The sequence below is a fragment of the Cucurbita moschata genome, unplaced genomic scaffold, assembly GCF_002738365.1.
Source record: "Cucurbita moschata cultivar Rifu unplaced genomic scaffold, Cmos_1.0 Cmo_Scf00010, whole genome shotgun sequence".
Lineage (NCBI taxonomy): Eukaryota > Viridiplantae > Streptophyta > Magnoliopsida > Cucurbitales > Cucurbitaceae > Cucurbita > Cucurbita moschata.
Genome location: NW_019268526.1, coordinates 2,349,893 through 2,363,868, shown reverse-complemented (window position 1 = coordinate 2,363,868; position 13,976 = coordinate 2,349,893). Strand labels below are relative to the sequence as shown.

The window sequence follows — 13,976 nt, the reverse complement described above, 5'->3', positions numbered from 1 at the left end:
AAAAAATCAACTATTTTGTTTGCGATGTGGTTGTAAATTAGTGTAAGAATAAAATTGAAAATAGAAAATTCATATTGTAAATTATGAGAAATAATAATAAAAAAAATTTAGAAATTGGGAAGTGGTGTAATGATATGATGAAGTGTCGGTGACGGTGGCTTGCCAGCGGTGTATTATGTGGAGTCCAATGTCATTTTTAAATTAAAAATAATTATAATATTATAATTTTTTTAAAAAAATTATTTAACAATATTGAAATTACATTTATTTAACGATGAGAATGATTGAATGATTAAATTGTACAATGTGACATAATTTAGTATTATTTTACCAAACGCTTTAATTTATTTTTAAAGTTTAAACATGAAACTTACTCAACACTAATTTATTTTGTTTTATTTTATATTTATTTATAATTTTATTTTTTTCGTCAAGCGTCACCGACAAAAAATTCTGTAAATTTGTATCCTTGTAAATCTGACAGCTGTGCAGTCCACGTGGCACTATTACAATATTACTAGCTATGTCCAACCTATATATTTCAATTTACTTCTGTTTTAATTTTGAAAAAATATTTATTAGTTTTTAAATATTAAATTCCATTTTGTTTTGAATTTTGTAATATATATTTTTTTTTTCATATTTTATGTTTTTATTAATTATAAATATTAAATACCCTTTTGTTCTGAATTTTGTAATTTTTCCAACATTAATTATAATTTTTTTTACAGAACGGATAGACAACGAAGCTCATAAAGGCTTTTGGTTTTAAATGCAGCGACAGGGATAAAATGGACTTTTCAATACCGATTACGTGTCCATCAGTCATCTCTTGTCGCCTTCTTGCTTATTGATAATGGCCACATGCATGCCACTTGGCTTTGATGTTTTTCTTTTGTAATTCAATTTTTAATTTGGTTATTTACTTTATTTTTTTAAAAAAATACATAATTTATTATACTAATTGTTTAAAATTTAAAATTTATATTTAATAAGCTTTTCAAAATGAAAAAATAGTAAAGGTATAAACTAAATTTTAAAAAATGAATATATAAATTAAATGTTTATATGAATTATTGGATTTCGTTTCAATAGTTGTTTATTTTAATTTCACAATTTTAACGACAGGCATATTGCCAACGCATCATACTCGCTCCTTACGTGGCGTGAAAATATAAGGAATATGTATTTCCAGCTCAGCAAAAAAACAAAAAAAAATTGGGGTTTATTTGACTAATAATAATAAAATAATTGGAAATGGTCGGAAGTACAATTTTGGAAGCTTTTATTAGGTGTGATATTTAAAGCCGCCAATTCTATTTCAATCTACATTCCCTATGTCTCATATATATATATATATATATATATATATATATATATATATACACATATATATATACATACATATATACATATATATAGATACATACATACATATAGTTGTTCGTGATTCACGCAATGCTTAGCGAAGGCGTGGTAATGTGAAGTAATTTTTTATTTTTCTAGCGGATGTTGGATTTATTGTCCTATTTACTAAGAAGAGAGTGGACGGATCAGCTACGTGGACCCTTTTATTTTTGTTGTTGTCCATGATTTCTCGACCCAAATAGACATTTTTTTATGAGCAAATGCATGCAAAGTCTGAAGACAACTATCTTACTAAATAAGCCAATGGTTGAAATGAAAAGAAGGTCTGCCAAAAAAAGAAGTGTTTTTGTCGTTGCCATTAATCAGAGAAGAATCATTTGGCCGAAATTTGGACTATAAACCATTATAGAGATAGGAGATGAAGGAAGCTCGAAGGCTCATCTCCTTTGTGTGAAAGAAGAGACAAACCTCGACAATAACAACCTCAACACTAGAACGAAGATGAAGTAACGGTGGCGTTGGGCGAACGGAGAAGGAGAAAATGGGAGAAGAGATAAGTACATTGAATAAACATAATTAAGAAATAGATAAAGGAATAAATATATGAAATTTAACCTTTGTCTTAATTACAACACTATAATGAAATGGTTGTTTTGATCAAAGTTTTTTAAAGGATGGGACAAAATTAAAAATAACCTAAAGTTTAATGGTGTAATTGAAATTTACAATAAAGTTCAAAGACATAATTGAAATATATCATAATATTTATGGATATAATTGAAACTTTATAGTATGCCAAGTGTAACACTATATTGCAAATCACACCACAACACTATTCCCTAATTATTTTAACGGAAAAGTTACCAAAAATTAAATATTTTAAAGTTTAAAGATATAATTGAAACTTACTATAAAACTTTTATAATTAGATAAAAAAAAAAAAAATATATATATATATATATATACATTATAATTAAAATTAAAATCAAGATCGAAGAGTGGAATTATTTTTTTTTGATTGACATAATTATCTATAATTTCCATTCTCAATTTATTTTAGAGAGAAATTTCACGAATATATCAAACAGACATCTCTAGTTCAACGTTATATATATATATATTTTAAGATGTTATCAAAATTTTAAAAGAAAAATTAATATAAGGGTCACTAAGGGCAATCATTTGATTTTTTTGAAAATTATATTTATTTTCTTCCAACTTTTATTTCCTTCAATTTTTTTATTGATATATTTTAATTCTTAACTATATTCTAAAATAAAAAACAGATTTATACAAGTTACATATTTTAATTCGGAAAACATCTAGAAAAAACTAAATCATAAATAACTCATAATTGGAATAAATCTATTTTAAATTATTATTTTTTAAAATGTAAAATCATAAAAAATAAAAAAAAAATAAAAAAATCTGTAAAATATGTGGCCATTTTTATTTTTATTTTGCTCCAATTTATGATGGGATTGGGTCCTTGCCCGCCAGAAAAGAAGAACTTTTGATCATAGGCATCATATGATTTGGTCCATAAAAAATCACAGCTACACTCTCACTAATCCCGCCATGGCTGATGATTAAGAGCTTCGCTGTGCTTCACACTGATTGTTCATCTTTTTATGGTAACCTTTTCTTTCATATACGAATGGAAAGTCGCAGTTTCTTTCACTCGATGCAAAATGACATTTAGCTTCTTTCTCAAGACTGAGCAATCCATCCATGATTTTGGCTTCCAGGAATTTCCCTATTGCGATTGTTTGGACTGATCAGCTTCTTAGGTAATCTCTCTTTTCCATTTTTGTAAAACCCTAAATTTCATTTTATCCCCTTTAAACGCCGCACTTCTTTCCGCGATTCATGCAACAAACTTCGCTCTCAAAACTCGGGAAAATTTTGTTTTCCTTGTTCTTGTTGATGATTTTTTGATTTATTGAGAGAATTATGCATCATTTGGAGCGGTGGGATGAAATTTCTGTAAAAAATGGACAAATGGATGCTTGAATATGACTGAAATGATAAAGAAAACGCTGCGGTCAGATCGGGAAGAGCTTACGTGCTGTGAAAAGAGAGGTCCATAGGGCAGGTGTCGACATAGAAAACGGCTGTAAATAAAATATCATTTTAACAAAAGTTTTACATATGTTCTTCGGCTTTTGGATCGGTCTCTCTCGCCTTTCTTCCAGCTAATAACGTTGATGCCTTTTTCTTTTCTCTTATTTTCTTTTACTTGCTTTTCCTATTTAATGATCTTGTCTCTTTGGTATTAACTAGGTTTTTGCTGTCATTTGAAAACAGAGCATTTCATGGCTGTCTCTGCTGCTGATGGTCCCTGAAACCCTCATCAGCTTCACTGTTTCTTCTCAGTAGTTCATCTCTGCTCTGTTTTCTTGCTTCTGCTGGATTTTTAACACTTGGGTTTGCATTTAATCCTTCCTTTTTTCCTTTTACAGTTCGTCTTCTTTTGTTCTTTTGTTAATTTCAATCTCGAGAGAGATTCTGAGTCTGGTGATCTGAATGGGGATATTGGTTGTTTAAGAGGAATTTGAATTTTGTTTCCATGGTTTGATTACTGATCTGGGTCTGTATTCTTTTAGGTTCTTTGGTAGTTGATTTCGAGATTTTCTTGTCGATTTTGAAGAAGCAAAATGAGTGGTTCTGTTTTGGTAGCTGTTGCTGCTGCTGTTGGGAACTTGTTGCAAGGATGGGATAATGCGACTATCGCAGGTAGATTCATTCTTTCTCTGTTAATTTATCCTTGTTCCATGGTAAAATCATCGAAGTTGTGTCTTTACTACCCGCTTTCATGCTGTTCTTCAAAAATCTCAAGTATGATCCATCGTTGCTGCAGGGGCCGTCCTGTACATTAAAAAGGAATTCAACCTTGAAAGTAGCCCCACTGTAGAAGGGCTGATTGTGGCCACGTCCCTTATCGGAGCCACCGTGATCACGACATGCTCCGGGGCGATATCAGATTGGCTTGGCCGCCGGTTGCTGCTCATTCTATCATCTGTTCTTTACTTCATCAGTGGCATTGTAATGCTGTGGTCTCCCAACGTATATATCCTTCTTTTAGGCAGGCTTTTGGATGGTTTTGGAATAGGTTTGGCTGTTACACTGGTTCCGGTGTACATATCTGAGACTGCTCCCCCTGAAATTAGAGGATCATTAAACACACTTCCTCAGTTCACTGGTTCTGCTGGAATGTTTTTCTCATACTGCATGGTTTTTGGGATGTCTTTAATGGAAACCCCAAGTTGGAGATTAATGCTTGGGGTTCTCTTTATTCCTTCACTTATATATTTAGTACTGACAATATTTTTCTTGCCTGAGTCACCTCGTTGGCTTGTCAGTAAAGGCCGAATGCTCGAGGCCAAATGTGTACTGCAGAGGCTTCGAGGCAGGGAGGATGTATCTGGTTAGTTCTTGTTCGATGCTAATTTACTGTTCTTCTGCTGGTATTGTTGTTCCATGCTTAATGTTGTAAGTTTGTAAGAGTTTACTTATGGACATGACGGGTATAGGTCGAATAATTAGATTTAAAACTACACGATTTCTAAAACGTTTTCGACCGGTGGTTCATAGAAGAGAATCACAAGCTGCTCTTCATTTAAGCTGCAGATTTATGGCTTAACCTGTCATAGTTTGAGCTGAGATTTATTTTGATGCAGCCATTTCACATTAATAAAGCATTAGAATATTGTTCTTAATGATTTTTTCTATCCTTCGTTATAGTTGCTTCATTTTCTAGTTGGCTGGTTCATACGTATTGTTCTGGAACTCAGTTAGTGTCTTGCCTTGGTGTTGGCTTTTATGGCAATGGCTGATTCAAGGGAACTAGCCTCATCATATGTTACTGATCAAATCTTTGATGAACAGGTGAACTGGCTTTACTTGTTGAGGGTCTTGGAGTTGGGGGTGAAACCTCTTTTGAGGAATACATAATTGGTCCTGCAGACGATCTTGCTGACCAAGATCTATCGATCGACAAAGATGAAATCAAATTATATGGACCTGAACAAGGACTCTCTTGGGTTGCTAGGCCGGTTACAGGGCAGAGTTCTATTGGGCTAATGTCTCGGAATGGAAGCATTATAAATCAGAGTGGTCTTGTCGATCCTCTAGTCACTCTCTTTGGCAGTGTTCATGAGAAGCTCCCTGATACAGGAAGCATGTGCAGTACACTCTTTCCACATTTCGGAAGCATGTTCAGCGTCGGAGGTAACCAACCTAGAAATGAGGAGTGGGACGAGGAGAGCCTTGCCAGAGAGGGTGAGGACTATCAGTCAGATGCTGGTGGTGGTGATTCTGATGATAACTTACGGAGTCCACTGATGTCACGACAAACAACGAGCATGGAGAAAGACATGATTGCACCCACTCATGGCAGTCTTTCGAGCATGAGACAGGGCAGTCTTGCTGGAGACCCTGTTGGAAGTATGGGGATTGGTGGTGGTTGGCAGCTTGCTTGGAAATGGTCTGAGAAAGAAGGCCCAGATGGAAAGAAGAAAGAGGGTTTTAAACGAGTTTATTTGCACCAAGAAGGCGTTTCTGAACCGCAGCGAGGATCCATAGTCTCTATTCCTGGTGGCTATGCGCCAACTGATGGTGGCTATGTTCAAGCTGCTGCTTTGGTGAGCCAACCGGCTCTTTACTCCAAGGAGCTTATGCATCAACATCCCGTTGGACCAGCTATGGTCCATCCGACTGAAACCGCGACAAAGGGCCCAGTCTGGCACGACCTTTTCGAACCCGGAGTCAAACATGCCCTTCTCGTTGGCGTGGGAATTCAAATACTTCAGCAGGTAAACCCTTCCCTTTCTGCTTCATTTATTGGTAGCTTTCTCTCAAACTTCTTGTTCTCTTTGCAGTTCTCTGGCATAAATGGAGTTTTGTATTACACACCTCAAATTCTTGAGAAAGCAGGCGTTGGAGTTCTTCTCTCAAACTTGGGGATTGGCTCTTCTTCTGCATCTTTGCTGATTAGCGCCCTGACAACATTGTTGATGCTCCCTTCAATCGCCGTGGCCATGAGACTGATGGACATCTCGGGTCGTAGGTAATACATTCTTTCTTTGATTAACGCCATTGCTCGAGCATCGAAGTGCCACACTCCTCATAACATTCATAAACAACATCGAGTTTGTTGCACTATTCTTCCGACTTTTACATTTCACACACCATATATTTCCCCTCATCATGCAGGACTCTACTACTGTTCACCATCCCTGCCTTGATATCATCCCTCATCATCCTAGTAATCGGCAGCCTAGTGCACATGGGCAGCGTAGCAAATGCATCGATCTCGACCATCAGCGTAGTTGTTTACTTCTGTTTCTTCGTGATGGGGTTCGGGCCAATCCCGAACATACTATGTGCAGAAATCTTCCCGACCCGGGTCCGTGGCCTATGCATTGCGATTTGTGCACTAACATTTTGGATTGGCGATATCATTGTCACATATACGCTACCCGTGTTGCTCAACTCAATCGGGCTAGCAGGCGTTTTCGGTATGTATGCAGTTGTTTGCAGCATATCATGGGTGTTCGTCTTTCTAAAAGTTCCTGAAACAAAGGGCATGCCACTTGAAGTCATCACTGAATTCTTCTCTGTTGGCGCCAAACAGGTTATAGCTGCAAAAAATAGTTGAAATTCATCATATACACACACATTCATTTTTTTTCTTCTTCTAATGTTTGATATTTTTGGTTGGATTTGATGATCTTTGAAGGTTGAGTTTAGTTTCTGTAAAGGGTATTGTGTTTCTCCTCTCTCTCTCCCCATTTTACGATTATGCCATTTTTGGGGACGGTGATCGTCCGAGTTCTAAATCCAAAGTCATGTTTCGGCGACGAGAATGATTTACTAAAATATTCCCTCTAAATCTTTAGTTCGAACTATAGTGTGTCCTTACTTTTAAGGTGACGTGACATTTTATTTCTAGGCGTTTAGTCTCGTACGATATTGTCGTAACTTTCTCGACCCAACTTTCTCGAAAACTTATCTAATATTTGAAGTACAGGACCGACCATTATTAGTTTTTGGTATTTTTAAGGTTGGACGTTTTAGCCGTACACTCTCGGATTCTCGATAATTTAAATCATTTTACTTTAAGATACCAACCAACAAAAGTCATAGTTTAGAGGACTTTTTTACGTAAAAATAGTTACCGTTTTCTAACTAATAGTCTAAATTAATTCACGGAAATTAAGGTTTAAATTGATATAATTATTAATTTAAAAATTAATAAATCTAATTCAAAAGTTTAAATATATAAATTGATTTATTCCCTATAAATATCTTATTATAAAATAATTAACTAAATTTTGTGATTGGATAAATGAAATTAAAAATTAAATAATAATTATTAAAAAAAGGAAAAATATATATTGAAATATCTAAGAAGGGCCCAAATTTCAAGGAAAAGTTTCATGGCGCGTTCTCCAACGCTTTCCCTCCTCCCATTTCAATTCTTCCCATCCCTTCTTCTCGTCTTCTTCCATTTCCCTTCATTTTCATCGCATTGCACAGGATTCGTTCTTCCATTCCTTTTCCTGCTATATCTTTCAATCCCCATTCCATTTCAATCGCATTCGCCTCCGCGTTTTTCGAAATGGGTTCCGATCTAGAAGCCAGTTCTTCATCCAGTCTCCTTCAATCTCCGGCGGTCAAAGAAGATACGCCTCTTCTCGGCAGCGACAACCCTCTGTCCTCGCAGCCCAAGACATTTGCTAATGTTTTTATCGCCATTGTTGGGGCTGGTGTTCTTGGGCTTCCTTACGCTTTCAAACGCACTGGGTGGGTTATGAGCCTTCTAATGCTGTTTTCTGTTGCGTTCTTCACTTATTACTGTATGATGCTCCTTGTTTATACTCGTCGGAAAATTGAATCGGTTATCGGATTCTCGAAAATCAATTCGTTTGGGGATTTAGGTTATACTATTTGCGGTTCCCCTGGTAGGATTATTGTTGATTTGCTTATTACTTTGTCTCAAACTGGATTCTGTGTTGGCTATTTGATTTTCATTGGTAATACTATGGCTGATGTTTATAATTCCCCGACCGCTACGGATTTGAGTCCTAAGATTTTGGGATTAGCGCCCAAGGTTGTGTACGTTTGGGGGTGTCTCCCTTTCCAATTGGGCTTGAACTCGATTCCAACCCTGACCCATTTGGCTCCTTTGAGTATCTTTGCTGATGTTGTCGACCTTGGAGCTATGGTGGTTGTGATGATAAAAGACGTGTTGATTTACTTCAAACAGAGCCCATCTGTTGAGGCATTTGGGGGCTTTTCCGTGTTCTTTTACGGAATGGGTGTGGCTGTGTATGCCTTTGAAGGGATTGGAATGGTGTTGCCATTAGAATCCGAGACAAAGAACAAGGAGAAATTCGGGAGTGTCTTGGGGTTATCCATGGCGTTCATTACTGTTTTATACGGAGCATTTGGAACTCTTGGCTATTTCGCCTTCGGCGAAGACACCAAAGACATGATCACTGGTAACTTAGGGTCTGGATTAATTAGCACCATTGTTAAACTGGGTTTGTGTATAAACCTGTTCTTCACGTTGCCATTGATGATGAACCCTGTTTATGAGATCGTGGAGAGGCGATTCTGGGGAGGAAGATATAGCCTATGGTTAAGATGGATGCTGGTTTTCATGGTGAGTTTGGTGGCACTTTTGGTGCCGAATTTTGCTGATTTCTTGTCTCTGGTTGGAAGCGCTGTGTGCTGTGCATTGGCGTTTGTGTTGCCTGCTCTGTTTCATTTCATGGTGTTCAAGCAGGAAATGGATGTGAAAGGATGGTGTGTGGACATTGGAATTCTGGTGTTGGGGGTTGTTCTTGGAGTTTCTGGGACATGGTCTGCTCTGGTGGTGATTTTCTCTGTAAAGGAATGATTATAAACACACCATTGAAGTGTTGAGGAAACTAAACTAGAAGCCGCCTACTCTCCTGATGATGATATCAATGGATGAAGTGTAGCTAAGGTAAGTAAGGTAAGTAAGGTAGAGGGCAATAAAGTGCTGAACTGTTGGTTGTTTGTACTAGGATTTTATTTGTCAAGTGTTTTAGGATGGAATTCAAAACATCATTCGGGCTCTTTCAATAAAATGTCATTTTTTCAAAATAACTCTCGAACAAAGTACACAACATTATAAGCCTCCCGTTCATCGAGATTTGACTTTGTTCGACACGTGACTACACCTTCGAGGCTCATTCTATTGATACGGCTAAGTGCATGGCTCTGATACCATGGTTTTGTTTTGAGCTTCTACAAAAGGTCTCATACCAATGAAGATAATATTCCTTACTTATAAATACATGATCTTCTATTAAATTAACCCATGTGGGACTCACACTCCCAATAATCCTCGACAGTCACATGTCTTAAATTTATGTTCTTAGATTAGTTAGCTTATAAATTTTACCTACGGTAATGGTTGTAGCTTTGTATTAATAATGGGTATAAAGATGTCCACTGGGGAGAGATAAGGAAGCTTTTCTCGTCCTCATCTCTTCTATTTCAATTCATATCCCCATGAAATCTTCAGAATTTGCATGAATAGAGCTTTTGGAGGAAAATTTTCTCTTCACTACGGCTCCGGTGGGTTCCCTTAACCAAGCCACTGCCTATGAGTCGCCAGCTCATTCTTCAACAGGCACGCAGTTAGAGTCCTGGTCTCCTCCCACTGCTTGGAAGCTTACGGATTTATATTCTATTTCACTCCCCAATGGGGGTTCTTTTCACCCTTCCCTCACGGTACTACTTCACTATCAATCACCCAGGAGTATTTAGCCTTGCAAGGTGGTCCTTGCTGATTCACACGGGATTCCACAGGCCCCATGCTGCTCGGATCAGCGCCTAAGCTAGACTTTTATATGTTTTTTTTATATAAAATATTAATTTTTAAAAATAGATAATTTACATTTTCTATATAAATATAATTTCAATTTTAAAAAATAATTATAATAAATTGTAAAAATATAATATAATATTTAACATAATTTCCATGGATATATATATATATACAGCTAATGGTTTTTTTTTAAAAATTTCCTAACTTATTTTCTATTTAAATAGATTGTAATAACCTCTTTTTATCAAACACTGACGATCATACACAAAGCCATATGTAAAGAACTAAAACGGATTATGAGACTGACAGTCATACCTAGAGAAGAATTAAAGCGGACAATATCTGTTATCTTCTAAGCGTTGGTTTAGGGGTAATTGTTTTTTATTTTTTTATTTTTATGTTCACAAATGGGTGTTCGTAGTTTTAAAGACCCCCTGCTGTCATTCATTAATATTTTAACCTTTTCCTAAAAATCTAAAAAAAAAATGGGAATTCCAAAATGAAAATTAAATGGAATTGGACTTTCTCTCTTTTTCCTCCGTTACTTCCGCTTCATAACTAATAAAATAAAACACATCACCTTTTTATTATTTTAATCATTCAAATTTCCATACTTAATAAATATTAATTATGATATTATAAAAAAAATGGTGACCTGACCCAAATAATCCATACGACACCGTACCACTACAAATTTTTATGTTGGTTTTATTTATTTTTTAAAAGATTCAAAACCACATTTAAATAATTGGTTGAGAACATCACCCAAAATTACCAAAACACCCACATTTAGTTACACACTTAATTTTTTTAAAATTAAAAAAAGAAAAAAACACGAAGGCATTGCTAGCTGTCACCAGCCCATTTCCCTCCCATTCATCCTATTCTCACTCACTCACTCACTCACTCACTTTTATAAAACCTTTCCCCTTCCCCTTCTTCTTCTCCACTTCCTCCAAACCCTAACAATGGCGTCTCTCTCCTTCCTCCTCCTCCTCCTCCTCCTCGCCGTCTCTGCAACTTTCCTTCCTTCTTCAATGGCCGCTTCCCCTTCCTTTCGAACTCTTGACGCCAACGCCCACTTCTTCAACCCTAAGCTTCCCGCTAAATCCTTCTCCTCCTCTAAGAAATTCGAGGGCTCCTCAGATTTCGTCAATCTCCGCTACCACATGGGCCCTGTTCTTTCCTCTTCCCCCATCAATATTTACCTTGTCTGGTACGGCAAATGGTCCGTCTCCCAGAAATTCCTAATCAAGGACTTTCTCCTCTCCATTTCCGCCCCCGGTCCCCGCCGTGCTCCTCCTTCTCCTTCGGTTGCTGAGTGGTGGCAAACCGTTTCGCTTTACACCGATCAAACCGGCGCAAATGTCTCCCGTTCCGTCGTCATTGCCGGCGAACATTCCGACCTTCACCACTCCCATGGCACTGACCTTACTCGCCTCTCCATCCAGCAGGTTATTGCAACTGCCGTCCGATCTGCGCCGTTTCCGGTTGACCACCGGAACGGGATGTTTCTGGTGCTCACTTCTCAGGATGTTACGATGCAGGACTTTTGTCGAGCAGTTTGCGGGTTCCATTACTTCACCTTCCCTTCCATGGTGGGCTACACTCTCCCCTATGCTTGGGTTGGTCACTCCGGCAAGCAGTGCCCTGAGCAATGCGCGTATCCTTTCGCCGTGCCGGCGTATATGGCCGGCGGTGGTCCCGGCGTTCTCTCGCCGCCGAATCGAGACGTTGCGTTGGACGGAATGATTAGCGTTATAGGCCATGAATTAGCTGAAGTCGCTTCGAATCCGTTGGTGAATGCTTGGTATGCCGGTGAGGATCCAACGGCGCCGACGGAGATTGCGGACCTCTGTGAGGGTTTGTACGGCACCGGTGGCGGCGGCGGGTATATAGGGCAGGTAATGAGAGATGGAGAAGGAAGAACGTTTAATGTGAATGGGAGAAATGGAAGGAAGTTCTTGTTGCAGTGGCTATGGAGTCCGGTTCTGAAGGCCTGTGCCGGTCCCAATGCTTTGGATTGAGTGGTGGAAGTTTCACTTTCCGATCAGTTTCGTCGTTATTATGTTGTAACTTGAAGAAGAACATGGCGGCGCCGATGAGCTCATCTCGAGCAACCGCCGTAGAGATCGGTGGCACCGTCGTGCCGCAGTGGACGGATTGCAGGGACAAGTGGAGGGGGCCGGGGGTTCTATGAATTTATTACAGTTTCTGTGGTATATATTAATATATAAAATTTTAAACTTTCCATAAATTTATTTATTGTTATTTGAATATGATTTTTTTAGGATTTATTATTTATTTCTGTGAATTTTGAAAAAAAAAATATTGTAAATTAAATCTTTTTAATAAGCTTAATTTTTCTCATTATTATTTTAATTTAGCTTAAAATTTATATTTTTTTGGGGACAAACAACAAGTCCCAAATGAGAGGGGCCCACATAATTTGTGATCAAACAGCTCATGATGGGACCCAATTTCATCGCTCCTATTATATTATAATATTATTATTATTAAATATTCTCACTTTCACCCCCACCACTTTCCGTATTTTCAAAATTCAGTATTGAGTGACTAAAATGTGAATTCGAAAACTTTTAGGACTAAAGTGCAAAATATTATATTATATTTGTTTGAAGGAATGGGGGCCAGTTTCAATTTATTAGGCGACCGGACAGAAATACATAAATTTGGAAGGGTTAGAGAATAAATAGTATTTTGAATTAGTCAACGAAGTAGAAATTAAATGGGCCAGAGGAGGCAGTAGCGGCCCACTTACTGGTGGGGGCCCAATAACAAAAAGGGTGTCTCGATCTCTGAGTTGGAACTTGGATGGGACATATTCCCACCCCCCACATGCAATCAATTCCGTATGCAAACATTCAAACAAAAAGGCTGTTCCTTGCTATTCAATCCACAAACAGACAAAACTGCCACGTGTCTTTTTTTGTTTAATTTTTATTTTGGTCATATAAAAAAATACTACTTTTTCTGCACCAACCCATACTTGATTATGTTCTTTCGTCTGACGTCGGGATTTGGTATCTGACGGTCTCGACATTTTCTTACGATCTCTTATATCTAAGATTTAGGTCATGATTCGATATTTGATGCCTCCGACATTTTCCTACATCCCCATGCCAAAAATTCAGACCAAGACTTGATAATTGATGGTCCCAACATTTTCTTACCTTCTCTGCAAGTCACATTACTTACGGCTGCTAAGAGGGAAGACTATTCCAACAAATCACAAGTCATTCCAACATGTTTTATTGTAATAGCCCAGATCCACCGCTAGCAGGTATTGTCTTCTTTGGGCTTTCTCTTTCGAGATTCCCTTCAAGGCTTTAAAACGCGTTTATTAGGGGAAGGTTTCTACATCCTTATAAATTGTGGGTTGTTCTCCTCCCCAACCAACGTGGGACATCACAATCCACCCCCTTTGGGGCCAGCGTCCTTACTGGCACAATGCCTCATGTCTACCCCCTTCGGGGAACAACGAGAAGGCTGGCACATCGTCTGGTGTTTGGCTTTAATACCATTTGCAATAGCCCAGATCCACCTTTAGTAGATATTGTCCTCTTTGGACTTCCCCTCGAGGCTTTAAAACTCGTCTATTGGAGAAAGGTTTCTACGCCCTTATAAATGGTGCGTGACATATCACATTTATCCTCGCTCATAAAATTCCTTAGAGATGTTATGCAAAACACATTTAATTATTCTGTGTGAAAGGAATGGC

At 37.6% G+C, this 13,976-nt stretch overlaps 3 protein-coding genes across 9 annotated transcripts; all 3 read left to right on the top strand.

Annotated features, from left to right (window-relative positions):
• The first annotated feature begins 2,854 nt into the window (after positions 1–2,854).
• Positions 2,855–7,229, top strand: LOC111448695 (monosaccharide-sensing protein 2-like). 7 transcript variants are annotated; one of them, XM_023088386.1, is made up of 8 exons: positions 2,855–3,002; positions 3,117–3,158; positions 3,676–3,795; positions 3,975–4,104; positions 4,229–4,795; positions 5,257–6,182; positions 6,249–6,436; positions 6,583–7,229. In XM_023088386.1, exons 4-8 carry the CDS (start codon positions 4,026–4,028, stop codon positions 7,025–7,027), a joined length of 2,205 nt encoding a protein of 734 aa, XP_022944154.1. In that variant the 5' UTR covers positions 2,855–3,002; positions 3,117–3,158; positions 3,676–3,795; positions 3,975–4,025; the 3' UTR covers positions 7,028–7,229. The 7 variants fall into 7 exon arrangements, with proteins under 7 accessions (XP_022944154.1, XP_022944152.1, XP_022944155.1 ...); XM_023088384.1 differs by having other exon boundaries at positions 3,652–3,795; XM_023088387.1 differs by having other exon boundaries at positions 3,084–3,158.
• A 603-nt stretch (positions 7,230–7,832) lies between these two features.
• Positions 7,833–9,482, top strand: LOC111448211 (amino acid transporter AVT3B-like). Its single transcript, XM_023087677.1, has one exon. The coding sequence runs from the start codon at positions 7,991–7,993 to the stop codon at positions 9,272–9,274; it is 1,284 nt and encodes a 427-aa protein (XP_022943445.1). The 5' UTR covers positions 7,833–7,990; the 3' UTR covers positions 9,275–9,482.
• A 1,663-nt stretch (positions 9,483–11,145) lies between these two features.
• Positions 11,146–12,491, top strand: LOC111449095 (protein EXORDIUM-like 5). The gene has a single exon (XM_023088954.1). It carries the CDS (start codon positions 11,203–11,205, stop codon positions 12,259–12,261), a length of 1,059 nt encoding a protein of 352 aa, XP_022944722.1. The 5' UTR covers positions 11,146–11,202; the 3' UTR covers positions 12,262–12,491.
• The last annotated feature ends 1,485 nt before the right edge of the window (positions 12,492–13,976 follow it).